At 53.4% G+C, this 20822-nt stretch overlaps 8 protein-coding genes across 8 annotated transcripts; 2 read left to right on the forward strand and 6 right to left on the reverse strand.

The window, feature by feature from the left end:
• Positions 1-168: 168 nt before the first annotated feature.
• On the reverse strand, positions 169-3621 carry CPAR01_09759 (flavin containing amine oxidoreductase; the record flags this gene model as incomplete). The annotated part of the gene is made up of 2 exons (XM_060494023.1): positions 169-3211; positions 3311-3621. The coding sequence occupies 2 exons, from the start codon at positions 3619-3621 to the stop codon at positions 169-171; spliced, it is 3354 nt and encodes a 1117-aa protein (XP_060348153.1).
• Positions 3622-4076: 455 nt separating this feature from the next.
• Positions 4077-4373, reverse strand: CPAR01_09760 (uncharacterized protein; the record flags this gene model as incomplete). Its single annotated transcript, XM_060494024.1, has 1 exon — positions 4077-4373. The coding sequence occupies one exon, from the start codon at positions 4371-4373 to the stop codon at positions 4077-4079; it is 297 nt and encodes a 98-aa protein (XP_060348154.1).
• Positions 4374-4465: 92 nt separating this feature from the next.
• Positions 4466-6758, reverse strand: CPAR01_09761 (Sec1 family protein; the record flags this gene model as incomplete). Its single annotated transcript, XM_060494025.1, has 4 exons — positions 4466-4587; positions 4650-6236; positions 6425-6620; positions 6681-6758. 4 exons carry the CDS (start codon positions 6756-6758, stop codon positions 4466-4468), a joined length of 1983 nt encoding a protein of 660 aa, XP_060348155.1.
• A 792-nt stretch (positions 6759-7550) lies between these two features.
• On the reverse strand, positions 7551-8194 carry CPAR01_09762 (ubiquitin-conjugating enzyme; the record flags this gene model as incomplete). Its single annotated transcript, XM_060494026.1, has 3 exons — positions 7551-7819; positions 7883-8033; positions 8147-8194. The coding sequence occupies 3 exons, from the start codon at positions 8192-8194 to the stop codon at positions 7551-7553; spliced, it is 468 nt and encodes a 155-aa protein (XP_060348156.1).
• Positions 8195-10827: 2633 nt separating this feature from the next.
• CPAR01_09763 (uncharacterized protein) lies at positions 10828-12240 on the forward strand (the record flags this gene model as incomplete). Its single annotated transcript, XM_060494027.1, has 4 exons — positions 10828-10871; positions 10928-11135; positions 11197-11793; positions 11848-12240. The coding sequence occupies 4 exons, from the start codon at positions 10828-10830 to the stop codon at positions 12238-12240; spliced, it is 1242 nt and encodes a 413-aa protein (XP_060348157.1).
• Positions 12241-13672: 1432 nt separating this feature from the next.
• On the reverse strand, positions 13673-14930 carry CPAR01_09764 (uncharacterized protein; the record flags this gene model as incomplete). Its single annotated transcript, XM_060494028.1, has 2 exons — positions 13673-14542; positions 14595-14930. 2 exons carry the CDS (start codon positions 14928-14930, stop codon positions 13673-13675), a joined length of 1206 nt encoding a protein of 401 aa, XP_060348158.1.
• A 3638-nt stretch (positions 14931-18568) lies between these two features.
• Positions 18569-18928, forward strand: CPAR01_09765 (uncharacterized protein; the record flags this gene model as incomplete). Its single annotated transcript, XM_060494029.1, has 2 exons — positions 18569-18821; positions 18867-18928. The coding sequence occupies 2 exons, from the start codon at positions 18569-18571 to the stop codon at positions 18926-18928; spliced, it is 315 nt and encodes a 104-aa protein (XP_060348159.1).
• Positions 18929-19653: 725 nt separating this feature from the next.
• CPAR01_09766 (uncharacterized protein) lies at positions 19654-20347 on the reverse strand (the record flags this gene model as incomplete). Its single annotated transcript, XM_060494030.1, has 2 exons — positions 19654-19990; positions 20301-20347. 2 exons carry the CDS (start codon positions 20345-20347, stop codon positions 19654-19656), a joined length of 384 nt encoding a protein of 127 aa, XP_060348160.1.
• Positions 20348-20822: the final 475 nt, after the last annotated feature.

The raw sequence follows: 20822 nt of genomic DNA on the forward strand, positions 1-20822 counted from the left end.
GAAATAAAAATAGACTCCCACCACCACAGACGAGCCCCCCGAATGCACCCTTCCTTGCCCTCCATGCAAATCCGTTTAGAAAACAACAGCCAACGGCCTAACCCCTCACTTAATAGAAAACGAATACCTCATCATACCACCCGCGCCTCGTCAGGTAAAACAACCCCGTCAAAACTCCATCTCGCTGCCGTCACTTTCGGCGTAGCTGACATGCTTCGTCCTGCGGTACTTTTGCGCATTAATCTCCCTTTGCCGCGCCGTAGCAGCACTGTAACTATTCCCGCCGCCGCTACCGCTCCCTCCTCCTCCTCCGTTCTGCTGGAGCGGCACGTACGGGTGCTCCCGGTGATACGCGCTCATGGTCTCGACGTACTCTTTATCCCACCGCGCCGACGTCTCCTCGTACTGCTTTACGGCCTCGGCGTACGCCGTCTTCTGCGCGGCGGCCTCGTCCTCGAACGGCTTCTTCTCTTCTACCGAGGCGGCCCGCCACATCTTGGACGTCATGACGCGCACCTCGTTCGGCGCCGTCTTCTTCTTGTTGCCGTTGCCGCTGCTGGCCGCCGCCGCGCGCTCCTCCTCGCACCGCGTGCGCGCGACCTCGAAGAAGGCCCGGCTGTAGAGGAGGTAGGCGTTGGCGGCTACCTTGGCCGGGCGTGCGGGCCGCTCGCCGATTTTGGCTTTGGTGTGTTCCCAGGCGGAGAGCTCGTAGGCTTCCAGGCGGATTTGTTCCGGGTCCTTGGGTCCCTCCATTTCTTTACGCTTGTTGGACACGTTGTTTCCTTTCCTTCGGACAAGGGGTGTCGGGACCTCTATCGGGCCGAGCATCGACTCGAGAACCTCTGACGCGGCGCGGAGTCCTGAGAGGTAGGCTCCATGGACGGTAGCCGGGTGGGTGCCGATTGTGTGTTCTCCAGCGAAGAAGAGGTTGCCGATGGGGCGCGACATGGCGTCGTAGTCGTCCGGGTGCATCTCCGGTCCGGCCGAGGAGTAGCTTCCTCTCGCGAACCTGTCCGAGGCCCAGCGGGTGACTACGGACTCGGCGGGGTACGGCACGCCGGGGCCGAAGACGCTGCGTAAGACCTCTGTCGCCTCGGCGATGAGGTCCTCGTTACTGCTGTGCTCCGTATCAAACCCGGCATCACCGGCCATCAGGGCCACGAGGCACGGTATGCCGGTGGTCTGCGTGACGTTGAACCACTGGAATAAGCGGCCTCGTGAAGAGCCGTAGTCGCTTTGGTTCAGGCTGTGGCGGTTCGGAGCGTCTCGAAGAACGCCAAAGATGTGCCTTTGCGTATCCCAGAATGGTTGATCATAAACGAGTACAAGCTTGTTGAGCACTCCGTACCCTATACGAGTGACTGCTTCCGTCTTCCACTCGGGCAATGGCGGGTCGAACGCGACGTTGCCGTGTTTCAAGACTCCCAGAGGTATCGTCGAAACGACGTAGTCTGCGTCGATGGACGTCCCGTCCTCACACTCAATCGAAGCACGCCCGTTATTCTGTGGTTGGTACGTGATCTTCTTGACCGCGGATTTCGGGCGTACGTCGAGAGGAGTGGGACAGTGCATGAGGCCTCTGGGAACGCTTTGGTAGCCACCGACGATCATGGTGTGCTTGCCTTCCCACTCATTGCCAGCGTCAATATCCCAGCCTCCAAGACTGAGATTATGAAGATTTGTAGCGTTACTGTATTCCAGATTCGCAACGTGCCAGTTGATGAGACGGTGATCTTGGGCAGTCAGGTCGACAATGTTGCGGTATTGAAGGACGGCTTCGTCCATGACCGAACCGAGCGTGGCCGCTGGCAGAGTAACAGCCTCGTTCAGATCGATATTGGCGTCGTTTGCCAAACCGGTCTTCAACGTCCACCCCATTGCCTGGGCTTTCTCGGTTGCCTTTAGTACACCTGGTGTGCCAGGCTGAGTGTGGACACGGCCAGTGAGCTTATCTGACGAGACCGGCACCAGGTTTACTCGTTCGGGGACATTTTGTTGCGAAACGGGCGTTGCATGTGGGAGAGCCGCCACCGCTTCCTCAGCTTGGTGAATTGTCCTGTGGCCGTCACTCACGGCGTCTCGCGCCTCGTCAATCAAGTCTCGATTGCCCTCGATAAGCTTGGCGGGCTGTGACTTGAACTTGTATTCGCTGACGCGATCTAAGCAGTCATTGTAGAGCCTCTCTACGAGCTGGTCCCTTGCAAAGTCCACCGGCTTGCCATTGGAATCGTAAATTGTCGTTTCCGATCGCAGAGCACGGTATGGGAGGCACAATTGCGCACGCACGAGAACGTTCATCGGGTTGCCGCGTTCGAAGCCAGTGATGATCATGCCGCCCATTTCGGCGGTGAACCGTTCCCCGTCAAAATCGGGCAGTGGTATTGTCGGTTTTGTTTTGAACTCCCTCGAGTAGACCCTTCCACCCACTCGCCCACGCCCTTCCAGTACCACAATTTCAGGCACTGGTTCTCCAAGCGCCCGGAAACGATCCTCATACTGCCGTATTAAGCCGTCCAAATGTCTGGCGCAGCCCAAGCCGGACATACCAGCACCGATGATCACAATCCTTTTCTTGTTAAGCGGGACTTCTGCCTCTACGTCTTCTTCTTCTTGTCGATCGTTCGTCGCTGGAAACTCTACACAGCCAAAGTTGATATATCCGCGTCGCAACAGCCAATCGTAACATATACTTGCGACGTCAACCCATCTGGCACCAGCGCAACCAACCGCTTCGTTCCTTGTCACTGCAACACGTGGGTTATTGTACCAGAGCCGGAGGATGCCGTTCCTGATATTCAGATACGTGGTGACTTGAACATGGCTGATGTGTTGTCGCAGCATCTGATATTCTTCCTGGTGCAGGGCATACGGGTTTAGTCTCGATGACTCGGCTGCTTCTATGCATTGCCTTGCATATTCATAGCTTGATAAATTCGAGGGTATGGACGACTTCGGCTTCACGTTGAAGGTCTGTCGCAATGCCTCGCGTACCGGAGGGGTCTCTGCTGACGGTATAGACTCTTCCGTATGCCCGTCCAGTTCAACAGGGGTCGTTGCCTTACTAGACACCGACGGCGGGACCGATGAAAGCTCAGACTGGTCGTGATCAGACAAATTGGTCATCGGCGACTCGAAAGATTCGTGAGGGGTATCGTGTGACTGGATGCGGAGGGTCTCCAACGGAGCAGCCGCGTCCTCGGGCATTGGTGAACTGATCGATGGTCAGCTAAACTCGATCTCGAGCCTCCCAGCATTCATCTCATGAAGCCAGGATACCATCGTGAAAAAGATGCCGTAGTGTATCACCTACTCAGGGTCCGATAATGTGCCGGAAGGATGTTCCGCCTCATCCAGGCTTGAGTCATCCAGGTCCATGTCCATGTCTTCTGTCCACACGACGATTTCCGGGGCAATTTCTGAAATTGCTTCTGATGAGATTCGACTTGACGGCGTTGGTGTCGTCGATTCTGATAAGTGTGAAGTCGATATCCGACTCAGCATCGCACTGGCCCTCGAAGGCGTGAAGTCTGATATATGTGAGGCCCGATCCGGAAAATCCATCAATGATCCCTTCCCAAACCCCGGTTCCTGCTTAACCCGAGACCTCGGACTTGATCTCATATTTCAGTCGTCGACACGGATTGAACTCGAGTATGAAAGATGGATATATATGTTGGCGCAGGCGGATGGTCGATGATGATGAAATCTGCTCAGTCTGAGTCCCGACCAGGGTGTTATATGGCGGGTCTAGTCCCGAGTCGATAACATGTTACGATATCTCAGGTAGACCCGGATAGTCTCGCTGTATAAGCCTGGTCAGCTGATCTAAGTTCTCAGGCTCGCAGGACTTGATATAAGACGAAGCAATTGCAATGTACTTACCTTTTGACTGCGGAGACGCCACTTGCCCCAGCTGCAGGGCACTGTCCCGTGTTCGGTGCTTGATTGAGCCGTCCCGATGCAGGTCAAGTCGCGGTATACCGAAAAGGCACTAGGTGAGTCGCAAACAACTCAGTCTATTGTTTGAGACAAGTATGTTGAGAAATCAAAAGTAACCCGGTCCTAAAAGGAAGTCGTCAGGTACATGACCCGTTGAAATCGCTAAGTTCGGCATTGGACATGAGGAGCTCAAGCGTTCGAGACAAAAAAGGTGGGTCACGTGATGGGCCTTTGCTCCCGTCAGTCGCAAGCCACCCGACCTGACACAGTGCTATATGGGCTGACTGCAGGCCCGAGCCAAAACCGGCAACACCACTGAAGTTCAGGAAGGCACTGACTCGAGGGGCCAGACTGCCGGCTAGCAACACCCAATATTCACGACGAGCAATGATGATTGCTTCTAGTTGGGAAACACTTCTCCACGAGAAGCTCATTATCTGTATGTTGGTCGTATCTTCAAATGCCGAATACGGCCTTCCTGTCTCTCAGCTCTACCATTCTTCCACCACAAACCCTGCGTCCTTTCTCATGCAGTTGGGCTCACCGGCTTGACGTTATCTCTTGCAAACGAATCCTTCTCAATTGCCGCATCCATCATTCGGTCTCCGCTAATGATCGATGTTGTGCAGATGACGATGTTTCTCCGAGCTATGAATGATACAGATTAGTTTGGCAATGCTTCACGACATAAGTTCAATATGGGTAAATACCTTCTTCCTGCTTTGCAATGAACCGCAAAGCAGCGATTTCGGTGAATGTTATACCTCCGACGAACACCACAAATACCGTTTGCTTCTCCGTGCCTCCCGAAAGCAACGCTCGAGCTTTGACGGCCTTCTCCTCACCCTTTTGCAGCTCGTAGAATGTCTGCCCGCGGACGTGCTTTACGGCCTCGTCGAAGCCGTGCCAGCCCTGAGCCGCGGACGCTCCTGTCGCACCACTTGCGCCATTGCCTCTGGTGACTTTGAGCAAATACTGCTTTTGCAGCACACATTGTACAAGACGGATCGACAGTGGCGCATACCCGCTGTATACATAGGCGATGTCGTTTGGGTCGTCTTCCTGAACTTCATCGACGATGAGACGCAGAAGTTTGCGGAGATACGTGTAGTTCGTCTTTGTCCCTGTTGTGTTGCCACCAGAGCCAGTCATCGGGATCATTTCTGCCAATGGAGAAGAGCGCGACAAGAATAATTGAAGTTTCTCGAGGTTATTAAGCGTGAGGATGTGCTGATAGCCGTAGCCCTCGAGGATAAGTCGTCGGAACTGGTCGAATTCCTTTGGTTTGATGCCGCCTGATATGCATGAGTAAATGCAAAGCAGCCTCAGCACTTCTGGTAACGGTGTGTCGCGGGCGATTAATTCCTCGATAGCTTCGAATTGTGAGGAAGGGTCCGCGCCAGCAGCTAGATTCTGCTGAGCTTCCAAGAGACCTTTGAACTGGTCTGTCCGTGTGTACTTCATGACCTCCTCTGCTAGACCTGTATGTATGCGCAGGCTTTGCTGCTCCGCTTGATATCCGGGCAGCTTACTGACAAAGTCCTTGAGCTCAGCGATGGATTTGTGGCTGTTTCGTCCTTCGTAGTCCTTTTGCAAATTCTGAAGTCGCCGAGCGACTTTGTTCAGCAAGCTACCGACAATGGCGAAATTTGTGTCGCGAAGTTGTTCGTATAATTTATCAGAGGAATCCAGCTGGATTTTGCGTTTCCTGGCTTGCGCGCTTGTCGCTGAGGATTGAGAAGGGGCACCGACAACTGTCGTATCAACTTCAGCTTGGTTGTTCTGGATGCCGAATACTTCGTCGATGAGTCCCTCGTAGGTCAGTTGAGTTAATAGAGGAGTGACAAAATCCACTTCGCGGTCGATTATTATAACGCTTTCGGTGAGTGTGCTTGGTGTCAAGCCACCTCGATTCGTCTCGTTCGCATCCTCGCCCGCAAGTATCTCTTGTCGCATTCGTGCTAGGAGCTCCGCAACTCGTTTTGCGTTGTCACCTTTGCCGATGATTCGGGGAAACAAGCCGTGATTCTGTTGGATCTCCATCAATGCCTTGGCGAGCAGGAATGACGGAGTGACGTCTTTCGAGAGATACAGGTCGCGGAAAGACTCATCCAACTCGAGGGAGAGAAGATCCTTTTCAAGCGGGAAGAAGTATAAAGGCAGTTCAGAGATGTTCACGTCGCCCAATACGCCGGCCTCCTCGAGCAACTTGTCGGAGACGAGTGTTCGTCGAGGCACCCAGAAGATGTGGAATTCATGGCCTGTTTGGCTCTCTCGCTGTAAGCGACGGATCTGCTCTGAGAGGTTGTTAGCATGAAGTGCCGCTCACCCAGTAGCATGGAGATCGGCTGCAAGAAGCCTCGCCACCAAGCACTGTCTTACTCGGCAGACCACGGATGATGATCGCACGAGTAAGAAGAAGCTTCGTAGAAATCCGATTGGAAGTGAAAGAGAATGTGAGATCCGGATAGTGAAGGGTGCTGACCTGCTATGGCTGACGCATGGCGAGCGCACTCGCCGCGGGCTATGAAGATGACATTTCGCTGGCTGGTGTCGGCGTTCTTGTTCTCGAGGAAGAAGAACTTGTCTACGCCGTATTCCTGGAGAGTAGCGACCTTGACGATGGTACTGATCGGGCCCGCTAAGCTGCGCTCAAGAATGAGGTTCTTCTTCCCCCGGACCTGGAAACGCCGAGGTTAGCTCACGAAGAACAGGCAGCCGGGGCGAAATGCCTTACTTACAGCCTCGAGCAGGTAGAGGAGGTCCTTGCGCGCTTTGTCCTTTATCTGGTCCGTATTGAAGCCAGCTCGAGGAGCCATTTTCAGTTCTCCATGCAACTGGCACCGGGTGTTGTTTCGTGGAGCGCAGATTGACCGCTGCTGGGCGAGGTGACGTGGTCGGGGTAAGGTGAGGTAGGTAGATGGAACGGTGACGGAGAGCTGTGGTCGCAAAGCACCTGGAGCTATCGGGTTGAAAGATTAGATTGGCTACCTCAGTACGGGACATCTTGCACAGAGAGCATTTGCGTCAGCGGGGCCAGGCCACCAGGGTGATTTAGGTGCTACGCTACCTCACAGTGCAGGTGCTCTTTCGGGGAATTCCATGCCGGATCAGTGGGGGCCAGTCACTGTGTCCGGCCCGCTATCCAATCCGCCAGGTCGATGAATGTCTCAACCTGGAAATGTTTCCAGAAAGAATGCTTCGCGATCGCTGGTCGCGACGGTTTATTCTGCAGACTTGCAGCATGAAAGCTCTAGAATATGATCTACTTGCTAACATGATGCGCAGCCGAGGTCACCTAGGATGTATACCTTACATGGCCAAAAAAAAAAAAGCATGGTCCGCTGATCCCACCAAACATCAACATGGGTGTCAATACCGTCCTCTACGGGGATGCGATCCCGCTCGTGACACAATTTTCCCGACTGATCTCTTCGAGATATCGCTCCACGAAAGCTGACGAGGGCCAAAATCGCCTTAGTCACCTCATCTTCTCCCCCTCAGCCGAGCACCAGCTCCTGAACACTCCGCTTGTCCTGGGGTCCCCTTCTGTATGCCGAAATCCGATACAACGCCATACCCAACCCTGCCGCGCAAATGTCTTGTGTTGTTCAAACGGTGTTATCGTGATAGTAGAAGTCAATATCTCTAGGGCGCAAGCGATTGCTCCGAACGAATTCGTCATCTCCCGCCGGCCGCTCGTTCTTTTCGTTGCCTGTTAACATGCTCTGTATACTCATGCAGACGCTCTCGACGTTCTGTACGGGACTCCAGCCTTGGCTGCCGAGCAAATCGAGACAGATGATGCCATTGGAGTAGATATGAGGGTGCATGGGAATCGGTCGCTCGGTGGTCTTGACGAAGGTGACCTCTGGGGGTTCTATAGACCAGATTATGTTACTTGGGGAGGTACTGAGGAGCTGGTATGCGCAGAGAGGCATACCTATGGGATATTGTTGGGAGAACTTGAATTTCAGCCTGTAAACCTGGTCTTTATACAGCGGGTTGTCGTCCAAGACTTTGATGTCCATGATCCATTCTTCGAAGTTGTCGGCCGAGATGAGCTCGATACCTGGAGGCAGGCCAGAGTTGAGCTGTGAGAGTTAGGAAGATTCCTGAGGCGAGCGCGCGCAATGCGACAAGGTGCAAATGGATCGATCGCGGGACAGACAGGTTGAGGTAGCGAGCTGGGCGTGAGGTTACGAACCTTGGACAACTCTTTGGCCAGCCGCTTGGAAGCAAAGCTGGAAGCCATTTTGAAGGGCGATCGAATGGGCCGGAGGAGGATGAAGCCCAGGCGAAAGTGGCTCGACGAAGGAAAAGGGAGAAGTTGAGCGAAGGAGAAGTTGTCAGTCGGCGGCTCGAGAAGCAGCCCAGGCAAGGCAGGCGGGTTGCGGCTCGCTGCTTGCTGAGGGGCTTGTTGGTCGCTTGGAGGGGCTGCCCAGAGAGGAGGACCCCACGAATTGGTGGTTCCTGCCGAGAACAGCAGCCAAAAGTGTCCAGGAATGTGGGAAGCAGCCGATGCGGGAGCCAAATCCCAGGGTCTAAACCTGGGGGTATTAAAGAAAGCCGGATGCAAATCAAAAAGGACGGCAAAGCAAATACGCGCCCAACAATGAGAGTGAACGAGGCAAGTGTGCAGCAACGTCAGTTGTTTGGTCGGTTTAACAATGTTGAGACACGCGGGCGTGTTGGAGACGGTCCACGAGTTACAGGCGTGGACGGTGGCACTTGGCTCTTTACGTAGCACGTAGCACGTAGCACTCAGCACTCAGGTGCTCTATAGGTTGTTTACTGTATGAAGTACCTGTGTACTGCGTACACAGATTAAAGTACTGTACTGGAAAGCTGGAACACCTTACCTAAGACTTTCAAGGTCCAAATGACGCCGCGGGGGAGGATTGGCGGCGGCTCAATGTATCTTGAACCGATGCGAATGCGCGTGCTGTAACCCAGTCGCAGGCCCGATGGACCCACTTTTCTCAATGCCAGTGACAACCCAAAAACATTGCATCTTTGAAGAGCAAGAGCAAGAGCGGCCAGGGACAGCCTACCTACAGGTACCTTGCCTTAGGTACATATTCGTTGTGTAAGGCAGTCCTGTTATCAATAGCCTCTCATAACTGGGCACCTATACTGAATTCTTTGCCATCAATCTTCTTAGCCCTCAAGAATAGGTAGGTATATGTATCTACATCAAGACAGCAAGGCGCTGCAATGATAGATGAGCATACACTTCCGTCTAGACGGAGTCATATGTCACGCGCCATTTCTGAGGATATTGCGGTAGAGTCTGCCAAATATATGTGCTTCTGGAATGTCACAAATGTCTCTACCTTAGCCAGCAAACTGCTTTCTGTCTGAATCATTTCCCTGCTTGAGGGCCGACGTTTGACTACGCCAGGCTCAAACACCCAAATTGTCATTGATGACGTCTGCTGGCGAAAACACTTCATGGGCCAGGCTAGGAGGATACATGCAGAGTATAGATCAGGCTTTGCTGAGCAACACTGCAACTCTGATCTATGGATGTCTAAATATTGACAGGAGGGAGCCATCGACACTGCAGCTGTCGACTAATCGGATACCATACCCAGCATGCCTCGTCCACTTAAGATCGAAGATATGGGATCATCTACCTCTGAAGATGCGGTTGCAAGCAGGTCGAACCGGAGGTTAAGCCTTACGACCCAGCAAACCCAATGAATTGGAGCCTGGAAGTAAGAGTCAATGCCTGTCATAGGCGCACGAGGGTGACAGGGCAGCCAGCAGATAGGTGCAAGGTGGAAAGAGTGGCCTCCTCAGCCACACTTCGGCGGCTCCCTCATCCTCCGGTGTGTGCCTCCAGTGCCTCCACAGCTCCAGTCGTTTTGATCGTTCAGGATACGGCGGCCCACTCCAAGACGTCCAGGACCCTGGTCCGTCATCGTTAGTGCTCGTGGATGCCGTCGCTCATTCACGGCCATGTCCGTGCTCTCCCTCTTCTTCTGCGGCCTGCCCCTCATTTCTCTGCGGCTGAGCATCCTTTTCAATTCTTACCAGCCCACAAGGCTCACTCCAGCCTGCCATGACCCCTGAATCTTGTTCCCGGTGATGCCACAACCGCCTTTTTCGTTTTTCTGTGCACATGCTGGAGCTGTACAGCCTGAAGGTTAGGTTAGGTTGCCTCCAGGAGGTATGCTGTGTAGTGACTTTACCTTGGTACCTTTACCTGCTCTCTACAGATAGGCTTTACAGATAGACGCAGCACATTAATATATGTATTCAAGAGCCATTCACCCCCAGACCCGGGGACAAGAAGTACCTATTCTCATTCTACCAACAGGTGCAAGGTGCTTGATCCCAAGAGTACCTCTTACTTGTGAAGCTCACATAGAAAAGTACCCTCTTACGCTCTTACTTCCCGCTTTACCCCACCTCCCCCTCAACCCAAGCACCAAGAGCTACCAGCACCCCGACGACCCCCCTCCCGAATCCCGTCCAGTCTACCTGGGAAGTCTCCATCAGCAACCGCTGCTTCTCTGTCCTGTCCAGGGTCGAGCCTTCTTTCTGCTCGATTTTTCTACTCCAGACCTACGCCAGCCTCAAGCTCTCCCTCATAAACGTCGTCTGCACTCCCACCGCTGACGCCCGCCTCTTCTCGGTCCCATCATCCCCAAGGCTGTGTCTGTCCGATCATTCCACACACACAACTCTCGCTGCGACCGATAACCCCGCCTCAAAAATGAGTTGTAAGTTCTTGGGTCGAACTGCTCTTCTGTGATCTTGCCAGGTCGTTGTCCTGCTCTGCCGTGATTGCGAACATGCTGCCTCGCGCAACACTTCTCCAGTCCTACTGCTCCCAATCCACAAGCAATGCTGACCGCACGCTCGCCCATAGTCTCCAATATGCTCAGCAGGCTCCAGGGCCAACCCGAGAGCTACGATAAGAAGTACGAACAATTCCAGACCAATATCTAGATACCATATCCTGACGTCCTCTCTACAGGGCTAAATATCGCTTCGGTCGCACTCTCGGAGCTGGAACTTACGGTATCGTCCGTGAGGCTGACGGTCCTACTGGCAAGTGCGCCGTCAAGATTATTCTCAAGAAGAATGTGAAGGGCAACGAGAGAATGGTCTACGACGAGCTGGACATGCTCCAGCGTCTGAAGCACCCTCACATTGTCAAGTTCGTTGACTGGTTTGAGTCGCGTGTGAGCAACCCTCCGCTGCGAAGCCATGCCCGGACTGTCAAAACTGACAACTATCTTATAGGACAAGTACTACATCGTCACTGAACTAGCTACTGGCGGAGAGCTGTTCGATCGTATTTGCGAGCAGGGCAAGTTCACGGAAAAGGATGCTTCGCAAACCATCAAGCAGGTCCTCGAAGCCGTCAACTACTTGCACCAGAACAACGTCGTACACAGAGGCAAGTTTTGCCATTATAACTTGGGTGCCCATTTCATTCTAACTAGTAGATCAGACTTGAAGCCCGAGAACCTCCTGTACCTTACCAGAGATATGGAGTCTGATCTCGTCTTGGCCGATTTCGGTATCGCCAAGATGCTCGACCGCAAAGACGAAGTCCTCACAACAATGGCCGGTTCCTTCGGCTACGCAGCCCCTGAGGTCATGTTGAAGAAGGGCCATGGTAAGCCGGTAGACATGTGGTCCATGGGTGTCATCACATACACTCTGCTTTGCGGTTACTCTCCTTTCCGCTCGGAGAACCTCCAGGATCTTATCGATGAGTGCAGTAATGCTCAGGTCGTCTTCCACGAGCGTTACTGGAAGGATGTCAGCGATGATGCAAAGGACTTCATTTTGCATCTTCTGCAACCAGAGCCCGTCAAGCGCTGGTCGAGTGAAGTATGTACCAGCCCTGCACCAATGTCGAGAAATAAGCACTGACAATGACAACAGGAAGCTCTCCACCACCCGTGGCTCAGTGGAGAGAATGCCACCGACCACAACTTGCTGCCCGAGATCAAGGCCTACATGGCCAAAGCCCGTCTTCGCCGCGGTATCGAGATGGTCAAGCTTGCCAACAGAATCGAGACGCTCAAGGCACAAGAAGAGGACACAGAGGACTCGGACTTCCCAGCCGACGCTATCAGCGCCGCAGACCAGTCCAAGCACGTTGGCGCACACGAAGTTGCCACTGGCGAGAAGCGCAGCCTTTCCAAGACGATCAAGGGCGCCATCTTCCGTGAGGTCGTCCTTGCCAAGGTCCGCGAGATGAAGCAGCAGCAGGACACACTCAAGGTGAAGGAGGATGCGGAGAAGGAGCACAGAAGACGCAGCTTTCAGGGATGAGAAGTGACGCACGTCTCTGTATGGTGACCTGGGCGAGTCAGTCAGGACTCAGGAAGATGATACCACACGGGTTGGATGATACAACGGGCCACTGGTCGCGGCTCAGCAGCGGCTTTGAAGTTTTTTTAAGTTCTTACTGCTTTTCGTTGAGCACTCATTTCGTTTCAAGCCGAAGATACATGGCTAGATGAGCGCTATATGTTTGTTGCTTTGCCTGGGCGGGCGAGGGGGGACAGAAAAGCCGGGGACAGATATGACTTTGAGCAACACCCATCACTTCTTCCAGATTCGAATCTCTTCTTACGCATTACTACTTGATCTTTGGTGAATCTTCCATCCGTGGCATACAATATCTGAATGCTTTATGAAATGGCCATTCTTAGTCTCGAGCAATGAAAGTCTCGGTCGCCAGCCTCTGGATTTGAGACTAGACTTTGGTAGAAGCAACGTATTTATGCTCTGCTACTTAAATGTATATACATAGGAAGTTCATCCCCTTCAACACAGTCTCTGTCATCAGCACAGCAGACGCCTTCCTAGGTCGGTTGGTTAGGTCAGATTGGGCTGGATGGGTGGGAATGGTTCAAGGTCAACAACAATCAAATCACTGCCTATAGACTACTCGACGATAGGCCTTCTTCCCAAAGTTCCCCGAGTTTGATTTCCTAGAATGGGCACGGAGAGATGTAGTCCTACCCAACAGTAAATTCTTTATTGAGGGCAAGCAAGGCCCTTTCGATGCTAGGAGCCGTTCGAGGTAGTAAATATACCCATCGACTTGACCACACAGTCAGACATAGCCATCATCAGGCTCATGTACGTGTATCCTGCCCGTGACTGCATCTACCTCTCCTTACCCTCTTGGTCTTCAGGTTTTGTCTTTCATACGCAACTCTCGGAGGGGACGCAAACCCTGACACAGGGAGAGGAAGAGAGAGCGTTAGTAATCAGTCACGGCACATGAAAGACTTTGAACGAGGTACTATGATGTTTATCAAGATGGAACTTTGCTATTTGGCATTGCTGCTACTTGAAGTCGGGGAGAAGGGGGTGAATCCGAGATAGACTTCTCCGCTGTTCCTTCCACCCCTGTGCTCTCTACTAATACTACTACTACTACTAATTGTATTGTTTTGGGTTCGTAACGAGTCGTTGTTGTGCTTGTACAAGGTATATCGAGAGAGAAGTCCGAAAAGACAGACCACCAATCAAGTGCGCCGTCCTGCCCTGAAATGCTGCCGAACGGGGGGTAAGAAATCCCCCTAGATGCTTTTTGTTTCGCCGTGAAATAAATGGACAAGATTGCTTCAAAGCATGGTACAGTAGAAGAAAGAGAGACCGGAGGTCGGTGGTATCATTGTAAACTGGAAACAGGTGGGGAAAAGTGCAAGATACGAGGAAAAGGAGGGTTCGATCATCTGGAAGTGACGGTTCATTCCAACTCGGCGAGAACGCTCTCACGAAGCGCCTCGTAACGGCCGATATCGAAGCGACGTCTTTGCCAGTTGTTCTGGCGCAGACGCTCAATACGGGCCTTGATGTCAAGATTACGCAGTTCATCGCTGAGCTCCGGGGTCGCTGCCCTGGCGGGGAGAGAGTGGCGTCCCGTATCGCTTTGTCGGGGTGCCGCGAGCTGCTCCTCGACGTTGGAAATGTGGACTGCGATCTGCGATCGTAGGCTGGAGAGCAAGCCGCAGTAGCGGTGAATGGAGCGCTCTTGAAGGAAGTCGAAGGCATCGCAGTCCTCGTTCAGGGGCTCGGGCGTTGTTGGCTTCGCAACCTCTTCAGCGGGCTCATCGGCAGGCTCGGGCTCCTCTTGGAGGACCGGGAGGTAGCGCGGGGGTTCGGGCTGTGGTGGCGCACAGAGAAAGTCGTCAAAGCCAAGAGTGGGAGAGTCAGGGCGGATGAACGGCTCTTCAGGAACGTCGCAGAAGGTGACGCGCTTCTTTGGTGGCGGTTGGGTCGCGGAGAGCTTGTTCATGGCGTCCTCGACGGAGCACACGGACGGCGTGGGTGACGAGAAAGCGGTTGAGTTGGTCCACGTCCGCGAGGATGCATGGGACGAAGTAGAGCTCGAAGGCGAATGCATACTCGAGGTCGCCGCTGAGGATGGGCGTGAGGAGCGAGCCATGGTCTCATCCGCCGCCTTGCTCAGTTCCGAGGCTCGGGTGTAATGTTCACGAGCTTGTTGGAGAAGCCGTGTCCGATACGGCGAGGCGCATTGCAAAGGCCGGGAGAGCATGTCAAAAGAGCTGGCGGCGTAGAAGTGAAGATAGATGAGATAAGCCGGCTCAACGTTTGCCTATTGACTCGGTCAGTACAATCCCAAGCTACTTCAGATGAATGCGACTTACAGATTCCTTAATATTGTCTAGGATCTCGCAACAACGCAAAGAGCATGGTCGGTACTTGCGGTTGATATACTGACGCTTGACCTCAGAGACAGCCTTGCTCCATTCAGCAGATGTATAAGGTAGAACGGGGAGCGGTGCCGGCTGCGATGCAGACCGCTTGTGCACTCGAGCCTTAGGAGGTCCGACTGAACTGGTGGCCATAGTTGGTGACGTTGCCGCAGGCTGTGGTGTTGTGATGGGGGCGCTGGGCGACGGTGCTCTGTTGATAGGAAAAATAACGCTGCCACGGGAGCCGGCGGCAGCGGGCTTAAGGAGGAGAGGTATTAAACCGCCCATTGCGATAGATTTAGAGTGCTTGCGCGCGTGAAGAGAGTTCGCGATACTAGGTTGGCTGAGTGATGGACGACGGCTAACTCAGCTCGCCACCTTTTCGTCCGATATGAGACCAATGGCTGGATGAAATCAGGGCCAAAGTCTACTCGTGAAGTCGATAGTGCGGGTTAAAGTCCAAGGGCCAATGGCAAGCCGGCGCGTTGTTGGACCAAGCAATAGTGTTCGTTGGTGACACTTATGACTTACGCTCAAGTCGAAGTATCAAGGCAGATGCAGAGTTGGCTCAGAAAAGACGAGAGCGACAAGTGAGGGCTGAAGAGGCCAGACGTGTCCGATAAAGCACGAGGCAACGATTCGGGTGTAAGTGGGTTACCCCGAAATGCGTAACAGGCGTTGTACCGGGACTCGGGAACAGTCTCAAGTCGTCTGAACTTTCGTGCAGGTCGCGTGCAGGTCGATGGTTGACCTTAGCACCCAGAATGATCTTCGTCCAGGGTTTGTGTCAGAAGCTGCGGCAGGAATGTTGGGCTTTTCAGACGTCTAGATGTTCCCACGGCGCGGGATTTGCTTGCGGGTGAACCTTTGGGTTTGCAAGGTTATCAGGATGAACTGGGAAACAATGACGTGCCCAGGTAACAGTCGTCGAGGTGTTGTAGATCAAGGTCGTAGTACGGATACGTAGCACAGGAAATGGTTCGATTTTTTTCCTGTGATCTGTCGAAAACGGGGAAGCAAGCTGTCTGAGGCTGGAGTTGAGATGAGCTGAAGGTCGAAGAGACAGGAACAGCGAAGCGCCGATCGAGTTGAAGACCAATAGTAAGGATTTGTATGTGGTAGCCAAGTGGTGAGGGTGGCGGCTGAATAGTCAAGACCGAGACAAGGTACACAAGGTGAGACCAGCGTAGGTATCTGAATTAATGACGAAGTGGCCACTGAAGGAGAGCTGGGAAAGCTCAAGTAGAAAAGACGGCTTGAGGAAACTGTCAGTTGAGGCTGATGGTACAGAGTATGGACCAAGGCAGTGAGTGAATGGGTGGGCAGCCGATACGATGCGAGAAACACAACAAGAAACGACGGAAGAGGCTGGGGATCGATCACAGGAAAGATTCCTCGGAAATCAAAACCAGAGACCCTTTGGGCCTGGGGGGATGGGCCGTGTTCAAGTACCTCATGGAGTCATGGATTGCATCCAGGGGAGGTGATTTCGGGACCCCTCAAGCACTCGAATTGGGGATCCGTACGGATACCGTCCACACGTCTGGCAGAGCAGAGCTCGAGCACTTTTCGAGTTTGGTTTGGGTCCTGGGCAGGGTGTTTGCGCATCGACGTTGGACTAGGGAGAAAGGGGGAACAAGCTTCAGGCGTGAGTGGCCTGCGCAATGAGATTTTCTCGTCTCCTTCGAGGACCTGCATATCGAGCTCCATCTCGCTGTGGTGTGTTCCCCTGGCACCGGCGTGGATTTTCCTGTCGACCCTTGCCTCTAACCCTGCTCGTCGTTGGTGCTGCCCATGGTGTTGAACCCCACCCCAATGCAAGTCTCTTGCGTACAAATGTAACTCTGCCCATAGTAGTTTGCGTACCTGGCTACGCGTTGTGCTGCGCAGCCGTGTGCTTTGGGCGAGATTTCAGCAAATCATAAATGGTTCTCTCGGCCCTCGCGTGGATACGCTATGAGCTGCGAGGCGTTGCTTGGTGCGTGGGATGGCTTGAGATGGCTTGGGTTGCTCGGGTAGAGTTGTGAGAAACTCGCCCTGTGCAATCTGCAAGGTGCGAATAGTTCCCACCTCGCAGCAGCGCCCTAGTCCGTTAGCCCGTGGACTGGACACGCTAAGTATCCGTATGAGCCTACGAGAGAAAAGATTCAAGACGAAGATGGGGCGGTCGAAGCCAACGAAGTTTGTGGGACTTGTGCGTATGAAGCAGAAGTGCCCGTACCTGAGGCTATTAATTGCATCCCGAGAGCGCCGTAGCGTGTTCTACACGCGATAAGTAATTAGATGCGATTATGAAGCAGGGATGGGCTTCTGTCAGTGTCAGGTCTGGAATTGCGATGGGGGGAGACGGGCGATGCGCGGTCCCGTTGTGGATTGCACGGGATGGACGGAGATGATTCGCACGCCGGTCGACTATTAGATGTCATTTGCGAAGGGAGGCGATGCTGATTAAGACTCTAGACTCCGAGTCACGGCTCACGACACATTGGAGAAACGCCGTCTGTGTCTCGTCAGCAAGGAAGAGAGTTCGACACTTGAGTAGCAACGAGCCGGAGGTCCCAACGTCAAGTTTGAAGGGAAGATTCTTGCACATAGCGCGGCTTCTTGACGACTGGCCAGCTGTTGGTGGAGCATGATGCAAGACGGTTGGAAGACACACGAAACCCTTGCTTGAAAGGGACGAGAAAGAGAAAAAGAAAAAGAAAGCAACCCGAGGAGAGTCGGTAGAAAAGCTCGCAATGCCTTTCTCTTTTCGTAGCGTATCGGGTACTCGTAGACTTGAAGCAGAAAACCAACGGCCGTCAAAGTCGAATCCACCGTGGGATAACTCAATGAACCAACGGTTTAATTAGGCCGTGGACCTTCCAGACCTTCCAATTGTATTTGATTTCCAGTTCCCCGGTTGGCCGTCGATTCCGCCGTGTTTGCTGCTGGAGTCTTGCTGGGATTGGTTTGAGGCTTTGAGGGGTGACGAGATGAAGAGAGGGGAGCCTCATTGCCCTCACCCTGGGATCTGGGAATTGGGGTTTGGGAACTTGTGCGGCATGCCTCCTTCCATTGGAAAGTGGGAGTCGAGACGTACCTGCACAGCCAGGGACTTCCCGTCGTGCCTGCCTTCCTTTCCTGGGCGTGGTGGACTGGTGACTGGGCGACCTGCTGCCCTGCACCGGAAGCCACGAACCGACAACCGAACAGCGGGTCTTTCCCTCCCAAACCTGTCCTTACGAATACGTACCTAGTGTTGTAAGTCTCAAAGAGGGCAAGAGGCTCCCAAGATGCTCCACGGAAGGCACCATCCCCTGCATCAGATCTCCATCGTCGTTCCCTTCCTTGGGTTGCTGTCATTTTCCACGCTTCTTTCGCCCCCTGCCTTCCCTGTCGTCAACCTCGTAACCTCCTCTCGCCTCTACGGCTTTTCATTGCACCTTATTGAACATCATGTCCACAAGCAACGCGATGTTTTGGCCCGCCCTGTTCTCAGGAACTCCTCTTCTTGTCCAGGTTCATGACAAGTGACAGCATCACACCCACTTCCACGTTCATAACGCGCAGGTGTGACCCTGCAACACTCTCCATGCCACCATGGGGCCTTCGACTTTCGAACCGTTCCTTGGGAACTGTGGTCCAAGAACCTAGCTAGCCTACGATCTCCCTCTCCTACTCCTTGTGCACTTGGGCCTCCTTCACCTATTCGGGGCCGGCACTCGAGTAATGCAGAAAAGCATGCAATATGACACGCCAGCGAATGAATCTCCGCCGACATGTAGCAATATGCCCCCTTGGGGCCCTGCCGCGGTCCGCCAGCAGCACCGCCCGTCGGTCCCAATAACGTGGTAACCTCAATATGCGGTGCTCCGTACGGATATCCACGTCGGTCACTTTCTCTACTTCATCATGGAGTGTCTTTCAGTGGGCAGAATATTCCAATGAGTAGTCAAGCTGCCGGGTTGCCACCACTGCTTCTTGTTCTTACGGTGGCCTTGATGCCCGTCCAGACCACAAGAAAGGTGAACGAAAGGAATACAAGTGGCAGAAAACTTCTTCCACCGCCACCGGGACTTGGAGGGAAAAGCAAACAGGAAGTGCCAACGCAGAGGAAGTGGACGATGCGGACGAGGAAAAGCAATACAATGGGTCAAACTTGCCGCATCAACCCAGTCCAAGCCCTTACGCATGAGAGTAAAAAGGATACAAAATCGACAGAAACTATCCCCGGGTGTCTTGGCGCCTATAATCTCGTGTCGCCCTCGTCGACAAATCCGACGCGGTGCATACGATCCAGATAGTTCGTGCTCGTCCTCGTAGGTGCGATTTCAGGGGCGAGCCAGACGCCAGAGAATGACGGTCGTTGTGCCTAGGAGCGAATTTGATCCCAAGGACGAGGCCTCAGCGCTGGCTCAAGGCTCACGGACTCAGAACCATCAAAAATTGGGACTGAAACGAAACATCTCCATCTCCCCCGCTCGCCTATGAGGTCCCCCCAATTCCTCTTCCCATTACCACCACGTTGTGGACATCCGCACAGATCTCCAAGGACTCCAGACGGCATGCACCTCCAATCCCTTATCACGGTTGCAACCGTGGTGCTGCTGCACAATGAACGTCCGTGCCTACACATTTCCGGTTCTCACCGCAAAATCAAACAGTAGTCTGATTCGTCCTTCCAAGTTTGAAGACTTGTCGAAGACGGGTTTTGTGTAGGTGTCGTTCGTTTGAAGCTGAATGCAATGCAACAAGCTTTGAGCATAACATAGGTGAGTAAGTCTCGTCGGGTAATACTGACAAGTGCGACACTCGCCACATGTTTGTTGTGATTGATACCCTAACAAGAACGACAACTCGTGGGATGACTATGGAACATAGAAACAGCCATGCACAACGGACAAGCACGAATTTCTTCCAAAGAAGCAAAATACCTTAAAAAATTCAGACGAACGTTGTGCTGCACCTAGGCCCGGTCCCTCCTGCAGTAGCGGACGGAAACCACACCACAAGTGCCAGTTGCCAACCGTCAATCGACCGATTCGTGCAGCTTTCGATCCATTCTTCCGTTTGCAACAAATACGCTCAACTTCTCAATGTCGGCGTTCCGCAAAGCTTTTTCCGGGTTCCTCTCTGACCCTGTCACCTCTGGACAGGCTCTGGTCAGAGGCCCTGTCAACTTTGACTCGAGCCCTGCTCGCCCTATCACGATGTCGGCGGGGTTGTGCGCCTTGGATTCCTTGAAACCCCCACCCGACTGCTTATCGTCGAGTCCAGGCTCCAGGTCCAGCGCTGAGGGGTAAAGGAACCTGCGCGCGGGTCGGCTTGAAGAGCAGGGAGACGGAAAGAGAAAGAAAACGGGACGTCTGCTTGGGTGTGATTACGCCTCATTTGAGCGCGAGCAACTGCGAATGGCTTCAGTCTGTCGCGAGCGGTTTCTCTCCATACTCTACCGACCCCGGATCTTCTCTGTCTCTCTCTTGCGTCGCGATGGTTACACTAGCCTTGGACAGTACAGAGATCCGGGGTTGTCTGCCACCTGTCGATGATCGACGGAGCTATAAGGAGAGATGTGCTCTACGACATCAGGCCATCTGAACCCTCGAGCTCTCGAGCTGATCAGACAGCGTACGAATAGCTGGGTACACTAAATCTAGCCGACCCAAGTTCACGTACGAAGTACAAGTCCCTGTGCGCATTGAGTTTAGCACTAGATCCTCCATGGTGCGACGGAACCAAGCTTTTTCTTGCGTGCGGCCGGGTGCCTGACAATCCCGCCGTTGCAACCCGCTAGGGGGCGTTCTGTTTTGGGCTTCCTTTGTGAAGTAACATGGTGGGAAAGAAGGTCATTGCTCTGACTACCTACTTGTGCTACTTACACTACTCCGTACTCGTCGTTTCTCTCTCCCCCTCCTCCCCCACGTGGTGGTTTGAGAAATGATCCACGCCAACCTGTAACGATAAACTCGACGGGGAAAGGGGGGGGGGGGGTTCTAAATTCTGACCGTGTCGATCTGGCTTGCTTCTATGCGCTACCTGATATAGGTGCGATCGCGGGATATCACTATGTAGGTAGAATCGCTGGCCACAGACAAATTATAACTTATGGTTTAGATAGTTTGACTTGTAAGACTGCTCGGCCGTACTACACGACCATTATAGCTAAGAGTCGACAAGAAGATCACAATTCGGACTTGG

This window comes from Colletotrichum paranaense (assembly GCF_030867605.1).
Source record: "Colletotrichum paranaense strain IMI 384185 chromosome Unknown Scaffold_7.1, whole genome shotgun sequence".
In the NCBI taxonomy this organism is placed as follows: Eukaryota; Fungi; Ascomycota; class Sordariomycetes; order Glomerellales; family Glomerellaceae; genus Colletotrichum; species Colletotrichum paranaense.